Source organism: Xiphophorus maculatus, chromosome 6 (genome assembly GCF_002775205.1).
Source record: "Xiphophorus maculatus strain JP 163 A chromosome 6, X_maculatus-5.0-male, whole genome shotgun sequence".
Lineage (NCBI taxonomy): Eukaryota > Metazoa > Chordata > Actinopteri > Cyprinodontiformes > Poeciliidae > Xiphophorus > Xiphophorus maculatus.
In genome coordinates, this window is record NC_036448.1 from 29083997 (window position 1) to 29103425 (window position 19429).

A 19429-nucleotide genomic window follows, 5' to 3' on the forward strand; every position below is an offset into this window, starting at 1 on the left:
CTCCATATTGAGCAGGTCTCTGACAGCAGACTTCATGTCTGCGCTCCGCAGCTAAACTATACTTTGCTGTTTGTTGTCAGATAAAGCAGGAGCCAATCAGCGAATGCAGTCAGCTGTCAATCAAATGTCTTCGGTCCTGCTCACTGCTGCTAGTTTTACCCCTACATTAGGGCCGTATGTCGGAGTCAGAGAGTCTGAATCATTAACTGCACAACAGTTCTGATAAACACAAAAAGCTGGTTCACCTGTATTCAGTGATGCTGCCGCAGTAATAAAACCCATTATAGTTTTGATTCTGAATTACAGAAGTTACTTTTTTATGCCCTGACTGTGTGGTGTTGAATGGGTTCAGACTATTTTTTTGTGATAAAGACTATCTGTTCTTTGTTTGCTTGTTTAAATGTTCAATAAAGATAACTTAAAAATAAAACAACGCTACCAGAAGTTTGTCACCGCTTATCATCCTGAAGCAGTTTCCTTCGTCTGCTGAGTTCATCGGGTCGGACCTCCATCTCTGTCAGACTTTTGTTCCGTCCGTCGGTCACAGCAGAAGCTTCTAAAGATGAACTGGAAGGTGAAGATCTAAATAACAGATTATAAACTCCAATCCTGTGAGGATTGGCTGATGATTTGAATGTTAAATATGCAACTTTTTATTGTTAAGAAATTCAGATTTGAACCAGCCTCCAATCCAGGAATGGACGTCCCAACAAGCAACATGAGGTCAGAGCCTCAGACCTCTAAATACGGCTGAGCACCATCAAGGTCTCTCAGCAAGTAAATCAGTGAACACAACATCTAAAAACGAAACAAAAATCAAACAACAACCTTCCAAATATTTTACAGAAAGTTATTTCTCATCTTTGCAACATCACTAGTACTGAAGAAAAACATAAACAAACTAGTTCACAGACTGAACTTTTCCCCTGCAATGTCCACCTTTCTGGTGGCGTCTGACTCCCTTCCATGAGGAAAACCTATTTTCACATTCCTCACATCCATAGAGCTTTCCACAGCTTCTCATGTGGGCACCTACTTCAGATTTATCTTGAAATCTTTTCCCACATTTGCTACAATTTAAGGTTGGTTTCTTCTTGTGGGACTTCCTGTGGGCTGCCAGCTTCTGTTTATCTTTAAAACTTTTCCCACATTTGCTACAATTTAAGGTTGGTTTCTTCTTGTGGGACTTCCTGTGGGCTGCCAGCTTCTGTTTATCTTTAAAACTTTTCCCACATTTGCGACATTTGTTGGCCGGACTTTTGTGGGACTTCATGTGGGCAATATAAGAAGTCCTATAAAGAAAAAGTATTTTGCATATTCTACAAAACAAAGTCTCAGCAGCTGAGGAAGTTTCTCGGTGGTTAACTAATGGCTTTGTGGTGTTGGACGTTTCCCGCCATGTTTTATACGATATGGGTTCCTGTTCTTTGTGCCTCTTCATGTGGGATTTCTTGGTTGAATGACAAGCAAACCTTTTCTTGCATAACCCACAGTAAAATGGCTTTGCACGTTTCCTCTGGTGTATTTTCAGGTGAGACTTGAGTGAATATTCAGAAGTGAAATGTTTCCCACAGGTTTCACAAAATGGCTGCTCCCACTTGTGAGCTTTGTAGTGATTTTTTAGAAAAGCAAGTTCAGCAAAGCCTCGCTTGCATATTTCGCAGAAGAAGTTCTTCTGTCTGCTTTTGACTCCGGCTAGCTGCCGAGCTTTCAGGTCGTCCACCAGGTGGGTCATCTTGTGGTCCCTCAGGCGAGCATGTTGGGCGAAGCGTTCTCCACAGCGCTTGCAAACATACGGTTTCACACCCGGATGCGTCTTTAGATGCTGATTCAAACTCTGAGATTTCACTACGGCACTGCACACGTAGCATTTACTGAACTTCACAGTGTTGGTGTGAGAACGACGCTCTGACCCTGCAGAGCTGGTTCCTTCCTGGTTCTGGTCCTCAGCTGCAGGTCGGGTCGGAGCGACCTGCTGCTCCCAGTCTGGGTTCTTTTGCTGCTGCTGGACAGGTTCTGATCCATACTGCTCCTGACCTGGTATCACACCGGAGTAGAAACCGTAAAGCTCCATGAATCTGTGGTGATCTTCTGGCGAGTTCTGACAGTGAAGCGGACCAGCGCCTGGTTCTGGCTGAAACCAGCCATGTTGTTGACAAGTTGAGGCCATTAGAAGTTTCTCCTCCCAACTCCTGACTGATTCCTGCTGCTGAAAACGTGGAGGTTCTGGTTCCTCTTGCATCTGCTCAGAATCGCATGAATAAATAGTTTTAAGGTCGATAAAAGTTTGCTGCTCCTCTGCAGGGTTCTGACACTGAAACTGCTCTGGTTCTGGTTCTGGTCCAATCCAGCCATGTTCCTGAGACCCTGCTGCCATAAACTGTTCTGCCTCCCAGCCGCTGCAGAGCTTCTTCCTCTCCTGCTGGACAGGTGGCGGTTCTGATCCATTACGTTCCTCTGTGATCTGCTCAGTATCCAGCGTTGCACCTGAGTAGAAACGGTGCTGAAGTTCTGGACGGTTCTGATGGTGAAGCTGTTCCTTGTCTGGTTCTGGTTGATCAGAAGGCAACGAGTCCATAAAGGCGTTGGATTCACACGTCGATAACAGCTGCTGGATCTGCTGGCTGCTCTGGATCAGGAAAGTGAGCCACTGAGGTTTCTCATGTTCACCGTCAGACCGTGGAGGTTCTGGTTGCTCATGTTCACCATCAGACCGTGGAGGTTCTGGTTCTGGTTGCTCATGTTCACCGTCAGACCGTGGAGGTTCTGGTTCTGGTTGCTCATGTTCACCGTCAGACCGTGGAGGTTCTGGTTCCTCCTGTTTGACTTTAATTTGTGGAGGTTCTGGATCTCTCTCGTCCGCTTTAACCTTTAAACCTTCTGGGTTCTCTAGTTTCTCTTCAAACTCTGGAGGTTCTAGTTTTTCTTGGTCTTCTTTGATCTTCATAGGTTCTTCCGGATCCTTTTTAATATCCATAAACTCTGAATTTATTTCACCATCTTCAAACTCTGGAGGTTCTGGAGGTTCATCCTCAAACTGAGGAAGATCTACATCCTCCTCATCCACCTTCACACCCAAACCTTCTGGATTCTTCTGGTCCTCTTCACACTGCAGATAATCTGAATCTGACGGTCCATTTTCTGGTTCTTCTGTAAACTGTGGCGGTTCTGGTTCCCTCTGGTCATTGAGAACGTCCTCTTCCTTCCAGACTTGTTGCTTTGGGAAGTCTGGAGGAACAGAAAGGAACAACAGAATAATTTCCCAGAATGAAACTGATGCTGTGATTCACAGAGTGTGGGCCAGCTGCTCTGGTACCATCGGTCTAAATTAAGTCCATTTCGACCCAAATATATTTGATTTATTTTTAGAATGAAGCAAAATAACTGGAGATTTAATATATTTTCTAGAATCTGCTCTGATCCCTAATGAACAATACAATAATAGTAATAATACTAAAACATTAATCAACAATCTGAGGTCTAATGATGGCACTTGGCAAAATGTAATGTTTCAGTTGTTGGCTGTGTTCTATGACTTTGTGTTGTTATGATGTGAAGCACCTTGAACTGCCTTGTAGCTGAAATGTGCTGCACAAATAAACTGGAACTTTGCCTTGAATATCTAGAAGCAGGATGTTCCTCAGTTATTTTGTCTCTCTTATCCATCCAAACTATTTATTGGTTCTGAAAACAGGTCTAAAACCTGAGCTCCTGGCTCAGAAAGCAGCTCAGCATCTTCACCTGTTCTGCACTGCAAAAACACAAAATCTTAACAAGTAATTTTGGTCTAATTTGTAGTGAAAATATCTTAATAAACATGATACAAGCGGCCGAAATGGGTTTTCTCCGTAACGTGTCTGGGCTCTCCCTTAGAGATAGGGTGAGAAGCTCAGTCATCCGGGAGGGACTCAGAGTAGAGCCGCTGCTCCTTCACATCGAGAGGAGCCAGTGGAGGAGCATCTGGTCAGGATGCCTCCTGGACGCCTCCCTGGTGAGGAGTTCATGTCCCACCGGGAGGAGGGGAAAACCCAGGACACGCTGGAGGGACGATGTCTCTCGGCTGGCCTGGGAACGCCTCGGGATTCCCCCAGAGGAGCTGGAGGTCTGGGTGGGTGGGTGGATGGATGGATGGATGGATGGAAACATGAAACAAGGCAAAACTAACTTGCAAGTAGTTTTGTTTCTCCTATATCTTTCAGTAAGATATAAGTGCCTGTTTTAAGTAAATAATTTCTTAATGCTGATGAAAACGTATTGTTCCATTGGCAGATTTTCTTCACTTATAAAACAAGATATTTTCTCATGCTACAAATGAAGTCATCTGCCAACGTAACAATTACTTTTTCATCAATACTAAGGAATTATTGACTCTAAACAATTTGGAAAATATTGCTGAAAAATGACTTGTAAGTTAGTTTGGTCTTATTTTAAGTGTACTAAGATATCTGCACTAGAAACTAAACCAAGAATACTTGGTAAGATGTTGTGTTTTTGAGTGTGATGAGCTCTATTCTGGTTCTGGTGAATTTCATACCGGTTCTGGTGAATTTCATACCGGTTCTGGTGAATTTCATACTGGTTCTGGTGAATTTCATACCGGTTCCGGTGAGCTGATTCCAGCAGATATCCAGCTTTCTGATCTCCTCTTGGTACTGGATCACCGTTTCTCCAAACTCTGGTTCCTTCTGGTCTTTAATCTGAATATGATCATGTTTCCCTCCAATACAATGAGGTTCTGGTTCCTGCTGGTTCTGTCTAATTTTTTTAGGTTCTGGTTTCTTCTTGAGGTTCTGACCGACCCAAAGCTCTGGGTCTTTCGTATTGGTGACATGCTGCTTTGGCTCGTCTGTAGGAACAAGGAGACACAAGAACTCATTAACACGATGACCGTCTCCAGAACCGGTGTTGGTTCTGATCCAGACATCCTGGTTTGTTCCTCTGAAGAACCGGATAGTGAAGTATGTTTAGGTTCTGTAAAATTCAGAAGGATCCACTTACAATGCCAACACCTCTCAAAATTAATATTACCATTTTAAAAGATGAGTAATGTGTTATTAATCTCAGATTCAGATTTGATGTTGATATTAATTTGGAGTTCAGCTGTCGAACCGTTAAGAACTGGAGTAAAAAGTCCATTTTATGAGTTATTGCAAATAGAATAAATATTTAGTTATTGTCAAATGATCCAATGAGTTTACACTCTAAGATAATTTCTGTTTTACTACAACCGTAAAGAACAACTAAATTCAATTAGTAACAATTGAGATTTATTTCCAAAAATAACGAACTAAACACTGATTTCTCTTTGGAATTGAAGGACTTTATGATTTAATAATCACGCTTCCTCGGTCAGCTATATGATGTACAAATTCAATTTACAGTAAGAGAGCAAATACATTTAAGGTAGAGAAAGAAAACAAAGCAAATCAACTTCACTCAACAGTTTCCCATCTCTTCTCTGTAAAAACGTGTAAATGGCGAACCTGCCAGTTAGGTCCCATGTATTGTCTCTAATTTTTTAAAACTTAACTTTATAACTATTGTTGGCGTTTTCTTTTTCCTCTGAAATCATTTAAATGGTTTTATTTTCCAGTTCTAGTCTACTTAAATGAAGCAAATTAGCTCGGCAACACGGACGAACCGAATACAAATTTAGCTAAATGGTAGCTGCTAAAGCTAGCAACTGGGCGGTTGGTAACAGTTGCCATGGTAACAGGAAGAAAAATCCCAACCAAACGGCTGATTTCTCATTTATTTATTTATTTTATTTTGTATTTTATTTTCTGGGTCGGAACTAGCTGGTCTCTGTAGCTTCTTACCGATTCTGGTGAGTTTTATCTGAGGTTTCCAGCATTTTTCCAGCAGTTTAATCTCCTCCTCGTAGCGGAAGATGGTTTTTTCTACCTGAGTGAAGATTTCTTCCGCAGCAGCAGTTAGTCTCTGTCTGATAAAATCCCTCAGCTGCTGAAATGAAGACATTGTTACTGAATATTTAGCTAAAAGACAACAAGACAACACAAGCTGCTGCTGGAGCCGTTTTGTTTTACTTCCGCTGAGCGTCACGCTGAAACACAGCAGCTGATTTATGGCAAGCCGTTTTAACATAAATTCGGTTTCGTCTGACTAACTGTGGCAAGCCGTTTTAACATAAATTCGGTTTCGTCTGACTATCCGTAATTACATTCCAGATATCTAAAATTGGATTTTGACTAGACAAAACTACATTTTGACTATCCGGAATGGTAATTTAAGATATCTGTATTTACATTCTGACTAGGAATAATAATAATTCAAGATATCTTCAATTACATTTTGACTAGTCAAAATTCCTTTCAAGATATCTCAAATAACTGGATTCGTCATCGTGTTAAGGAGAAAAGTTATTATGTTAGCTTAAATTTTGGAAAGGCATGGCTCTCCTTTTCCTCCTGTTAGCCGGGTCGAGCGGATCTCGTCACAGCTGGCAAGGAAACGGCAGGCACAATGACGTCACAGATCACATAGTTTAATTCATACTAAGCACCGCATGAATCCGTTAACAGAGCTGCAGAGGTACAGAGATATACATTTTATACAGACAACATGAAACAGACAACACGAAAACACATAAGACAGACAAAGGCGCCCACGTGGAGAAAAGATGAAAAAAAAAACTCTCTCTCTCCGGTGATGACCTGAAACTATAAACCAAAAGGGTGTTTCCCTATTTAATATATGCAAAAAAGGCGTTCTGCTCTTCGTCCAATTAGAACTCCCTCAGGCCCCCAAAGAAAGTTGGGACTTCCTGATTTATAGCAAAGGTGCCTGTTTTTTATCTAAGCAGAGGGCGGACTACCCCGTGGTCATCTCTGCCTGATACGGAAGATCCCTGGCGCCAAGAAGTCTCTGACCCCTTTCGGACTGTAAATTTTATTGCTCTGTGTCCGCGGGGGAGGAAAAGGGCCCTGCTTTGTTTGAATATCTGCTATTGTGAGCTCCCCCATGCTCCACAGAAAACTGTTCCAAATAAAGTGTTGGCTATCCCTTTACAGATGTCGTAAGATTAAGTGTATTTTAGCATTAAATAATCATTTTCCTTAGCAATCGGAAGGGTCATACATCCGTAATTATAATTTAAGATATCTCGAACGTAATTATGACTAGTCAGAATTACAATTTTAGATATCTGAAGTAAGAAATTGCATGTAAGCCTCTCTTTGGCTGTACTGAGCTGTCCAAACAATTGCCTGAACATTCAATGGCGCTGGCAGTTTTGGACAAAATTGTAAGAAATTGCTATAATTAGAAAGAGTTCTTCAGAATGGGATATGCGGAGAGCGCGATTTTATTATATTAATATTAATATTCCGCAGCCCGGGCCAGTTCAGGTAATAACCAGATGTAGTTTTTATACTGTGGTAAAGCTATCTGCCTCTTCGGAAACGATAGTAAAGCCAGCCAGCTCTTGATTTTGACCTGCTACACGGAACTACAGCTCCCTCCTTTAGCTCCTCTGAAAATAAAAGCGCAGCCCCGGTTCATGTCTGATTCACACTTTAAGTTGCTTTCCAGCGTCTATAAAAGTTTAAAGCTTTGTGTTCAGGCATTTGCAATAGGAAATTATGTATATCAAAATAAATGTATACATTGTGTGAAGTGCATAGTGTCACCCTTAGGAGACACAGGGACACCTGTAGAGGATAGACAGATATAGACAGACAGAGAAAAACAGATGTATAAAGTAAACATTATGCTAAGGCATTTGAATATGATTCTATTTTAGGTGGTCGAGGTAGACCAGCTATTCATATTAGCTATAAGAGAGCAGATCGACTTTCTTTTGGCCCAAGGTGGGGCTTTGTGGTCCTCTGGCCACTACCAACCACTGATGCTGAAGAGGTTCCTAGTGTAGTTGTAGAACCAACCAATCCAGGCTCAGCAGCAACTTCAATCAGTTAATCTTGCAGTCAATCATATTTCAGATCTGAAGGAGAAATACCAGGCCTGTTGTGCAGAAATTCCAAATGCTTTATTGATTTAAGTACATGTCACTATGTTTGAGGAGTGACAAACATCAAGAACATTTGATCAAATGCATTGTTATAAAGATACAATTACTACAAATAAAACTCGGAACTGATATGAGTAGGTAACCTTACAAATTTAATTATAAAATGTTAAGGTGTTTAAAGACGTGACAAATTAAATATACATTCTGGAGAGGGAAAGAACAATAAAAATTCTACTTTTGGAAATGTTCATGTAGAAATAACTAGTATATCCCAACCCCCTTTTCAAATGCATCTTTTGGAACCTTTGAGCTTCTTTAGAATTGGATTTTGTTTTTAATCCAAATGAGCCGAGTTCATTACATGAACTAGAACAATCATTACAAAAGATTAAACTACAATGCCCATTTACACAGAAAAAAAAAAAATCTTACCTTAGATTTTCCAGTGCAAAAATCACTTCAAATAAGTCACAAGTAAGATATATGTAACTTTTCATCAAGATATGAGCTTGTTTTAAGTCATTTTTCCTTAATATTGATGAAGAAGAACTTATTACATTGTCAGATTATTTCACTTATAGCAAGGAAAGATGTTCAGTTATAATTAATATGCCAATGTAACTATTTTTTCAACAATGCTAAATAATTAGACTTAAAACAAGCTCATATCTTGATGAAAAGTTACATGTATATTAGTTTTATCTCTAGTGTACTAAGAAATTTGCACTAGAAAGTAGTCCAAAAATACTTGATAAGACCTTTTGTTTCTGCAGTGTGACTCAAACATCCACCTTTAAATTGTGAAACAAAAAAGTGGTTAAAAAGACAGCAAATATTGCATTTACAATTCAATATTTTCCAAGTTAGGCCACTACATTACCTTTACTATAACTTGCTTTAAAACACATAACTATTTTTTAAAAGAACTGCTTATTACACTTATTAGCTGATTATGCAACACCAAAGGTAGGTGCCTGCAGCATCCCGTCTGTCATATACTTTGTGAAAGACTCATAATCTGGGTGTACAAGAAGGTGGAGTACTATAAGGCAAGTATTTGCTTCTGGGAAGATTTTGTTAGCCTCATGGAGGAATTCAATTTGTGGACGATGGAGAAAGCCCAGTGGAGGCACCGTGGATGCTCCAGCAAACTCCAGTATCATTTCCAGGGCATTCTCCTTCTGAAAGGCAAAATGTTGCAATTATTACCTTTGTTATAAGGTATCCAGCAGGTACTCTTAAAGACATTGTAGGAGCTACTTCTCCATTTTCAGTTAAATCTTAGAATTTAGATTATTTAGTTTATTTGTATTTTGTTTCTTATTTTCTAGCTGATGTTAAGGAAAATGATTATTTAATGCTAAAAATACACTTAATCTTACGACATGTGTAAAGGTATAGCCAACACTTTTATTTGGAACAGTTTTCTGTGGAGCATGTGGGAGCTGACAATGGCAGACAGGCAGGCAGGGCCCTTTTTTTTCCTCCCCCTTCTGACAGACAGAGCAATAAAATTTAAATTCCGATAGAGCAGGAGACTCTTTGGCGCCTCTCCCCGTACCTGGCACGGCCCAAGACGAAGTGGTCCCCCCCCCCCTTTTTTGTTTGGACAAAAAACAGACACCTTTGCCACAATGAGGGGAGTTTTTTCAAGTTCTCTGAGGGCTGAGGGAGTTTCTAATTGGTCAAAGAACGGAGCGCCTTTTTTGCATATATTAAATAGGGAAACTCCTCTTCTGTTTAAAAATTCCAGGCCAGAAAACGGAGTTAGAGTTTTTTCATCTTTTCTCCACGTGGGCGCCTTTGTCTGTCTCTGTGTTTGTCTGTCTACCCCTTGTGTGTGTTTTTATTTTTATGAAAAAATGCATATCTCTGTTCCTCTGCAGCTTTGTTGTCGATTGCTTTGTATGAGATTAAACTCTGTGATCTGTGACGTCAACACGCTTTGTTGTTGTTTCGTTTTAGCAGCACGCGGTCGCTACACGTTGGGAGAGCTGCACTCGCCAAGGACTCGGAAGATTAAAGAGGAAAAGAGCCAAACGTTTTGTCCAAAGCTAGCATTAAATGATCCTCTTTTTTTTAATAATTGGGGGCTTCGTCCGGTTCTGGAATCTTGGCGGGTGGCGGTCTCTCCCCGATCCGTCCGGCTCGTGCGGTAAGACGTTTTTTTAATTACTCTTTTGTTGTGTGTAGACACGCGGTGTTTCGAAGCTGCAGGAGTATATAGATTGTCTCTAAAAGAGTCTGTTTAGTAATTTGACAGGAAAAGTACACGTTACAGGGAATCGTGGCGGATTCAGATGGACGGAGTTTACGTTGCCTCTATCGTCAAAATGCTGGGTTTCTTCATTATGTTCTTGTGCCCTGGGAATTCGTTACTGGGTCCCTAAAAAAGCAATTTGGGAATTGTGTATCAATTTGGTAGTTTGGGCTTGAATCGGCCCGGAGATTTGACTCAGCTCCAGCGGACTTATATTGGCCTACATCGGTTAAATCTTGAAAAGTATGTTAAATTGATTTTTCTCTGGTGAAACATTGAAAAGGAGTTGAATCGCTCTTGAAATAGGACTTATATTGGAATCAAGCTGAATCGCTTTATTGGACTTATATTGGGTTTCGCGTTGAATCGCTCTATTCATCGGTTACATCTTGAAAAGTATGTTAAATTAATTTTTCTCTGGTCAAACATTGAAAAAGGGGTTGAATCGCTCTTGACATAGGACTTATATTGGACTCGAGCTGAATCGCTCTGTTGGACTTATATTGAACTCGAGCTGAATCGCTCTATTGGACTTATATTGGGTTTCGAGTTGAATCACTCAGAGGACTAACTTTGCAAGTTGGAAAATGGATGCATTTTTGAAGCCGGCATTTTATTTTTAATTCCCCCGTTTGTCTCTTACGTTTGTTTGTAACTGTGTATGTGTGTCTCTGTATGTGTCTGTGCGTGTGTATCTGTGTGGCCGTGTGTGTGCGCGTGCGCGAGTTCGGGCTGGCTGTGTGTTTGAGCGGAGTGTTAAGTTGTTTGAATAGCGCTGTTTGCTTGAATGTGAGTCGCTTTTGCTGCGTTTTATTGTAAAGTTATTATGGACACTGAGTTGCGACACGTGCTGTACGCTATTTTATGGTCGGGGTTCGTAGAAGAGTCTTAACAGGGAAAGTAGAACGATGGCGAAACGTGGTCTTTTAGTTTAAAAATAAATAAATAAAAATAGGAGTTACGTACATAAAACTGGTACCAGGAAACAAAATTATTGGTTGTGGTTTGATTTTAACATAACTTTGAGATCTCTCTTTTTAAACGTGCACGGGGAATTAAAAGGTTCCTTAAGATTGGAGTTTAAAATTAATTAAATTGACACATGAAAATATGTTAATAAAACATTGGACAATTTCTGAAACTTCAGTAAATTTGATATAAACTTCAGTAAATTTGATATAAAATTCAGTAAATTTGATATAAATTACAGTAAAACTTTGATAAAATAATGACTGACTGGAACTTTGACTGACTATAAAACTTGGCCAGATGTGTTGTGTTTTGTGTTTTTTGTCTTCGTTTGTGTTGTCATTCGTGTTGGTCTGAAAGAGTGTGTGATTGGAGATAAGATACCATTTGGTATTTTATGTCATATAAATACAGAGCAATTTCTCAGTGCTGTTTGAGGGTGCAAAATTTCTAGTTTTTACAAACATCCTCTGTGTTAAATTGGACTAAATTATTAAAATTAAACATTAACAGCAGTGTGGCCTGCAGTGTACAGTTTGGAAGGTGTTTAAAGGATAGAATTTTGATAAAATAAATCATCTGAACAAATTGAAAATAAATTATGGGTTCTAAGGTTAAATAAATGAATAAATAAATAAATAAAATAAGAAAGAATAAGCCAAGAAAATTAAGTCACAGAGGATTGTAGAAATGCTGTCTTGGCAAATTAATAGATAAATACACATGATTGGGTAGAGAAATAAATAAACTAAAAAGTATATAGCGTTGACAACTAAAATATTAGCTTAAATGTTAAGTATTCCTTTTAGGCTGACGAGGAAGTAGTAAAATGGAATAAATTACAATGAGTAAAATAGGACTTTTTTCATGAGTTGAGGATAAGACAAAACGAAGATTTTTAGAGAAACAGGCTCTAACTGTAAGAGGTAATTGTTCAGATAACAACAAACTGCAATATGCAACTGACTCTAGATATTTTCACAATCAGTCTTTTTCAAACAGACCAAAACTTTAAGATAGATAAAATATTGTTAAATCTACAGGACTTACGGATAATTAGACAGGATAAATTAGAAGTCACTCTCTTGTTAAATAGAAATTGGTTAAATATAGAAAAGTTTGCTAAAATTTACAAGATTTGTTGTTGAAGATAACATTAAGTTTGAAATAACTTATTGGTTAATAAAAAACATTATATGGAACTATTGTAGAGAATCAATATTAAACTGTAATAAGAGATGATTAAATAGTGCCTATTGACAGACGAGAGGGCTGCAAATAAAATAAGAAAATTAAGAAAAATAAATAAATAGAACAAAACAAGAAGAAGCGACAAGTATGTTTATTTAGACATGAGACTAATGGAGCTCAAGGAGGAGTTATAACCCCATTCACAGAAGTTCAGCACGGGAGAACAAGCTACAGCTGTGCTGTAACCTCTACCCCCACTAGATTCAACTAATTAACATGTGAAGCCTCTTTGTATACCACTAATTTTAAGTGCGAAGCAACCTCTGCTCACAGAAGTTCAGCAAGGGAGCACCAGCAGCTGTAAGGCAAATTATACTCTCTCCCATCGTTTACAGTACTTCCTGACAAAATATCTGCATGTAAGTTCATTTTTAAAAGTAGAAGGAACTAAAACATATCTGATGATTCCAGTGCCAAAGCCTAATAAAGAATTAGGTGTTCCTCCTGAAATCCTTATCGGCTCTCTTTCTGCCATAAAATCAGCCCCTCCAAGAGGTGGGGGAGGGGTTTTATGGTGGGGTTATAGATTTGCTTTGTGCTCTGGCAGAAGAGGTTGCTCGGATAAGTGTAGTGACTTTAAAAATACAACTTGTAAAATTTAACAATACAAAAGGATTTAATTTTTCTTTTTCCTAAGGAACATAGAGATTGGCTGTTTAAATTTTAGGGTATTGTTTCACATTATAGATTATAGGAAGGAGTAGAGAGTCTTTTCTCATCACATAAGACAGGATTTTTGATGCAGTTTGGTTTCCTAGCTTTAGTGAAACATTTTCTCTTTAAAGTAGATAGTTTAAACAAGCAAATACATAGTGAGTAAGGAATAATGTGGAAAATGTTAAATATAAGTTTTTAGCGTCAAAACACTGAGTCAACTGTCACACGCTGACACTCTTGGTAATGATTTTCTGGTTTCCTTTCTTATTACTTTTATATAGTGAGTAGTGAGTAGTTTAGATTTATATCTTTAAATTTGTTTTCATTAGTCTGACTCTTTAGTTGGCTATTTGTTCTGCACTCATTTAGTTAACTTTAAGTGTCAGTTCTTCTATATTTTGTTAAATATCACGAATTCATTTTGAGTTACCAGTTTCCTCTTATTTTGTTCCGAAAGGGGGAGGGGGAAATTTGATCTTTAGTTTACTTTCTTTTCATTTGTAGATTTAGTGATATACTGACCAGTATTTGTTAGGATTTTGTGTTTAATTACCCCTTAGTGTGTTAATGGTCTGATCAGCCGTTATCTAAGTTCCCCTCATGTCTTGTTAGGTCAGTTTGTGCTTACGTCGTTCTGTTACTACCTGTGTTGTTTTTTGTTATGTTGATTTCAGTAGGGGCCCAATTTATTATTTTTGGATTTTCTTTGTTAACTGTGTTTGACTTTTTTTTCTTCAACGTCTCTCTGGTTCGTTTATGCAAAACCTTCGCAGAGTCTTAATTGGTACACATGCTTTGTCAAACACTGCTGAAAATTTTTGAGAAGTTTTCTACAACGAATTATTTGATAATCATGAGAGTAAAATTGAATACTGAGTTTTAAAACTGTAATGTGAAATGTTTTTTGAAAATAGCAATCTTGAAGGTTTGAAGCATGCTAACATAAATTGTTCTGTTTGTTTTGAAATGTTTGCCTGTTAGGACGGGGGCAGCATTGAATATGGGTGGATTTTTCTCAGCTAAAATAATAACCCTGTTTCATCAACATCGTTGTTTCACATACTAGAAATAGTGATACATTAGTCAGTAATGTATCAAAGGGGGAGAAGATGTATGGGTTCATTTTTTATAATACTTGAACAAATTTTTGAAGAACATGTCTGATCTGTGCTACACATAAAAGTGAAAGGAAAGATATTGTCTGGTGAAATATGTGCTTATTTTAAATGGATTTGAGTTGTTCTCCATTAAAAGATGTTCTGATTATGGGCCAAAGTATTTTGAAATCAATAGAAAAATTTATAGTGATAATGAAGCATATTTTGGGTAATTAACTTGGGAAAATAATTATAGAAATTACAAATATTGTTGTGTCAGCCATTTTCAGAGCATTAATTTAATGGAGCATGAATGTTTTAAGAAATGTTTTGAAGAATCTGTCATTGATTAAGTTATCACTAATCGGGAAAAGTCCTCAGGTGGGTCTGAGATGTGGGATTATAATGATTTTTCTAAACTTGATTTTGTTTTGATTTACATCCATTTAAAACGATTTTGAATAAAACTTTAAATTGGACGACAAGTAAAAGCCGAGGTAAAAATTGGTATATTTTGAAAATGTTTGGTTTTGTTAAGGCATACATTTACATTATAATTTCTCCAGCTCTAACTCTTTTGAATTTTGTTTAAGGAACGCATGTAAAATGATTTAGACAAATAACCAGTAAGATCTAGTTTGTTCTATAAAAGTAATTTGACCTGGACTGTTTAATTCACATTGTTATTCATTTTGGTGGTAACTGTAAGCTTTACAACTACATTTTTAGGTTTTTGTGTTTGTTTTGTTTCGTTTGTTTGATCCTATTGGTACAAGATTGGTTTAAGAAAAGATCTGCATTTGTTTAATATTCTGGCAAAACGTTACTTTGGAAACATGTCTTTTGAAGCGGGTGATTACAAGGTTTTGCTGTTTTCCATCGGGTAGGAACAATAGTTTAACATAATAGAAACGTAAATTGAAGGGATCACATCCACCATTTGATGAACAGAACTGGACAAAGTAGGAGATAAGGCCTCACGGGATGAGTTGCTCGTGGTTTTTGCACACGGATTGCCCTGGAGCTCCGAGCTCCAGGTGGGACTCTGGACTCTGTCACACAAGCTGTTGTCATGCGAGGCGGGGGTGGGGCTGCTTGGAGAAGCGGCTTCACACTTATTTCGAAGATAGCAGCCACAGAGCCACGAGCGTTGGAGGATTCACTCGAACACACAGTGAATTGAAGAAGTTTGTGATGATTACACAAATGAATGATGCCCTTGGACAAATCTGATCTCTGTTTTGTCATTACAGTTTTGCAGCTGTTCTCCTGGTGCCCTGTGGATGTGGTCTCATTCAAAATCTGCGTTCTTTGATAAAAAGGATTAAAATAGTTCCTCTGATGGGAAGTGACAAAACAAATTTATTTTTGGGTGAAACCATCGTTTGATTATGCTGACATTAATGCAGATGATATTAAAGAATGTTGTAATTGTGTTTCTGATGCTAATGAAATTCATGTTGAAACAAAATGTCTGTTTTATTAACCTGTGACAGGTCGTTTCCTAAGATCTAATTTCCTCACGAGGAGATTTCACTTTCTTTTTGAAACTCACGGTTATATTGGCATAATAATCCAATTTTCAGTGAGCAACGGATGCTCAGGTGGAAACCTGAGGTTTCCGACCGAAGAAGATCAGGCTGCATGAGGATCATCATAAACTTTTATTGCGTTTTTTCGTTCTTTGTGAACTCTGGAAAGGACTGTCGTTTTGTTTTTTGCGCGCATTTTTTGAACAATTCCTGACGAAGACTTCATATTTTTTTGAGAGACTGTCGATGGACATTTAAAAAAAAAAAAAAAAAAAAACAGAAAAGACGTGCAGCAGATTGTAATTTTGTGTGTTTCTTGGTTCGACGTTTGTAATTTTGTGATGAATGTTGTCTTTGAAGTTGCAGAGCATTTCTTACTAGTTTTTTATATGTATGTCCCTGCTTTATTTTTTATTGTATACTTTGGGTTTTTGGTTTGTCTTGTGTTTTGGTTGTATTGTGATAATTTTGTTTTATGATTTTACATTTTTAAGGATAAGTCTTTCTACACCTTGGGTTTTGTTTCAAAGGGGGATTGTATGTAATTAGGGTACGTCACTCTTTTGTCTTTTTATTTTTCGGTTTTTTCGTTTTTTCATACATAGTTTTGGTTCTGTATTAGAAGGCTTAATCAATTTTTATTGAGGTCTTTTGATTAAGACCTCAAAAGGGGGATTGTTAAGGAAAATGATTATTTAATGCTAAAAATACACTTAATCTTACGACATGTGTAAAGGTATAGCCAACACTTTTATTTGGAACAGTTTTCTGTGGAGCATGTGGGAGCTGACAATGGCAGACAGGCAGGCAGGGCCCTTTTTTTTCCTCCCCCTTCTGACAGACAGAGCAATAAAATTTAAATTCCGATAGAGCAGGAGACTCTTTGGCGCCTCTCCCCGTACCTGGCACGGCCCAAGACGAAGTGGTCCCCCCCCCCTTTTTTGTTTGGACAAAAAACAGACACCTTTGCCACAATGAGGGGAGTTTTTTCAAGTTCTCTGAGGGCTGAGGGAGTTTCTAATTGGTCAAAGAACGGAGCGCCTTTTTTGCATATATTAAATAGGGAAACTCCTCTTCTGTTTAAAAATTCCAGGCCAGAAAACGGAGTTAGAGTTTTTTCATCTTTTCTCCACGTGGGCGCCTTTGTCTGTCTCTGTGTTTGTCTGTCTACCCCTTGTGTGTGTTTTTATTTTTATGAGAAAATGCATATCTCTGTTCCTCTGCAGCTTTGTTGTTCATTGCTTTGTATGAGATTAAACTCTGTGATCTGTGACGTCAACACGCTTTGTTGTTGTTTCGTTTTAGCAGCACGCGGTCGCTACACGTTGGGAGAGCTGCACTCGCCAAGGACTCGGAAGATTAAAGAGGAAAAGAGCCAAACGTTTTGTCCAAAGCTAGCATTAAATGATCCTCTTTTTTTTTAATACTGATTAGAGACAACTTGCTGCTGATCGCAGGCCAGTTTATCATTCCTGAGGTTTGAAAAGCCTCTATAGTTTTAAATTATTTGATAACTTGGCTTTATTTCTGAACCAAATATGAGGATTCGCAGCGACTCAATGTTTTAGTATTTTCCGTTACTGAATTAATGTCTAAATTAAAAAAGGGGTTGCCACCTTTCATAAGTTTCAATAAGGAACGCCCACCACGGCTTCTCGTGTAGATTATGAAAATTGTGGAATGAAAATGTGAAAGCCAATAATGTAATTTCTCATAATGAACAAAGACTGCGATGGACTGGCTACCTGTCCAGGTGTACCCGCCTCTCGCCCGCTGCTGGTGCGAGATGGGAACAAATCATACACACAACAAATCGCTTCAATACGGGACGCAAAATACTGGACTATTTCATATTTTATAGGGCGAATAGCAACTCCAGTGCTAACTAAATAGGCTACTTAAATTTTCCCATTTAATATTTCATTATTCCACTAGCACGAAGCTAACGTAGCCTCGTAAGCTACAGTTATACGAACCGACATCTGAACATCCACTTACCTTGACTTGACGTTGAAAAAGTTTTCTTGTGGCAGAGAATAAATTATCCGTATTTCTTAATTTATGTCGAGCACGAGCTGCAGCGCTGAATATTGTAATAAAAACTCGAGCATTTGAGCTGGACTGACCTCTCATTGTGGACCATGGACTAGCACAATAAAGTAGCCTAAGGCTAGAAGGCCTGCCCGCCAAAATGCTACATAAATCTGTGACGTTTTGACTAGACAGAATGCTAATTCAAGATATCAATAATGTCATTTTGACTAGTCAGAATGTCAATTTAAGATATCTTAAATAGAAAAGCTGAATAATTCAAGATATCTCTAATTCATTTAGAGATATCTTAAAAGGAATTTTGACTAGTCAAAATTACAATTCAAGATATCTTTAATTTAGTTTTGTCTAGTCATTATTTGCTTTTAAGATATCTATAATTTACTTTTCACTAGTCAAAACTACATTTCTCCTATCCAAAAATACATTTAAGATATCTTTAATTAGAATTATGACTAGTCAAAACTAAAATCGAGATATCTTGAATTTACTTTATGACTAGTCATAATTTAATTGTAGATATCTTAAATGCGTATTTCAGATAGTCAATAATTCATTGTAGATATCTTGAATTGACGTCTCCATACAAGTCAATGGTAAATCTGACGTCATTTCGACTAGTCAGAATGTAATTAGAGATATCTTAAATCGCTAAAACGTCTAGTCATAAGACAGTATACACTAATATTACACAGCTATTACGCTGCTTCAATCCCACATAGTATCGCTAACATCTATTTAGCAAGGTTTAGTAATAAAGAGCGTTATTAAACTAAAATATTTTAAAGTATAGGGACAAAAAATCCCACAAAACAACGTATTTTGTCCTGATTAACTGCCAAATAATAACTTGTTTACAGTAACAACATTGCAGACGGCAAACTATAAATTAATTAAAATTTATAAATAAATTTACAAACTGCCTGTCATGTAACCTAAAACTGCATGTTATGCACAACGGTATAACCATGTGTAAAAAAGAGGTAATTTAACGTTAACTTTGGACAAAACGTTTGGCTCTTTCCTCTTTAATTTTCCCGGGATCCTCAGCGAGTGGCGGCGGCGTGCTGCTAAAACGAAACAACAACAAAGCGCGTTGACGTCACAGATCACAGAGTTTAATCTCATACAAAGCAATCAACAACAAAGCTGCAGAGGAACAGAGATATGCATTTTTCTCATAAAAATAAAGACAGACAAGGGGAAGACAGACAAACACAAAACAAATACAAAACAAAAAGCAAAGACGCGTCTTTGGAGAGAGCCGCCACAAAAAAGCAAAATAGTGGCAACTTTCTGCATTTTCTCTCCCGACACTAAATCTTATACTAAAGAGGTGTTTCTCTATTTAATTTATGCATTCTAGGCATTCCTCTTGTTGACCAACTGGAAACTCCCTTAAGCACTCAGAGAAACTTGGAACTCCCCTTAATTTACGGCAAAGATCAAAGGGCCATCTGTCTTCGAGTGAGCAAACCGCTGCGCTCTGACCCCCGTGGCTCCCACGGTCATTCTGAGTACAGAACGACCTGAGATACAATCTCACAAATACCTGTGAAATCTAAAGTCTCTGTCTCCCAAGGAATGCTAATTTTATGGCTTCGCCTCACAGCGGGGAGCT

The 19429-nt window shown here is 38.2% G+C and overlaps 1 protein-coding gene across 1 annotated transcript; it reads right to left on the reverse strand.

Moving 5' to 3' along the window:
- Positions 1 to 889: 889 nt before the first annotated feature.
- Positions 890 to 6073, reverse strand: LOC111608861 (zinc finger protein 37-like). The gene is made up of 3 exons (XM_023335306.1): positions 5820 to 6073; positions 4598 to 4846; positions 890 to 3228 (listed from the first exon to the last, which is right to left on the reverse strand). Exons 1-3 carry the CDS (start codon positions 5977 to 5979, stop codon positions 902 to 904), a joined length of 2736 nt encoding a protein of 911 aa, XP_023191074.1. The 5' UTR covers positions 5980 to 6073; the 3' UTR covers positions 890 to 901.
- Positions 6074 to 19429: the final 13356 nt, after the last annotated feature.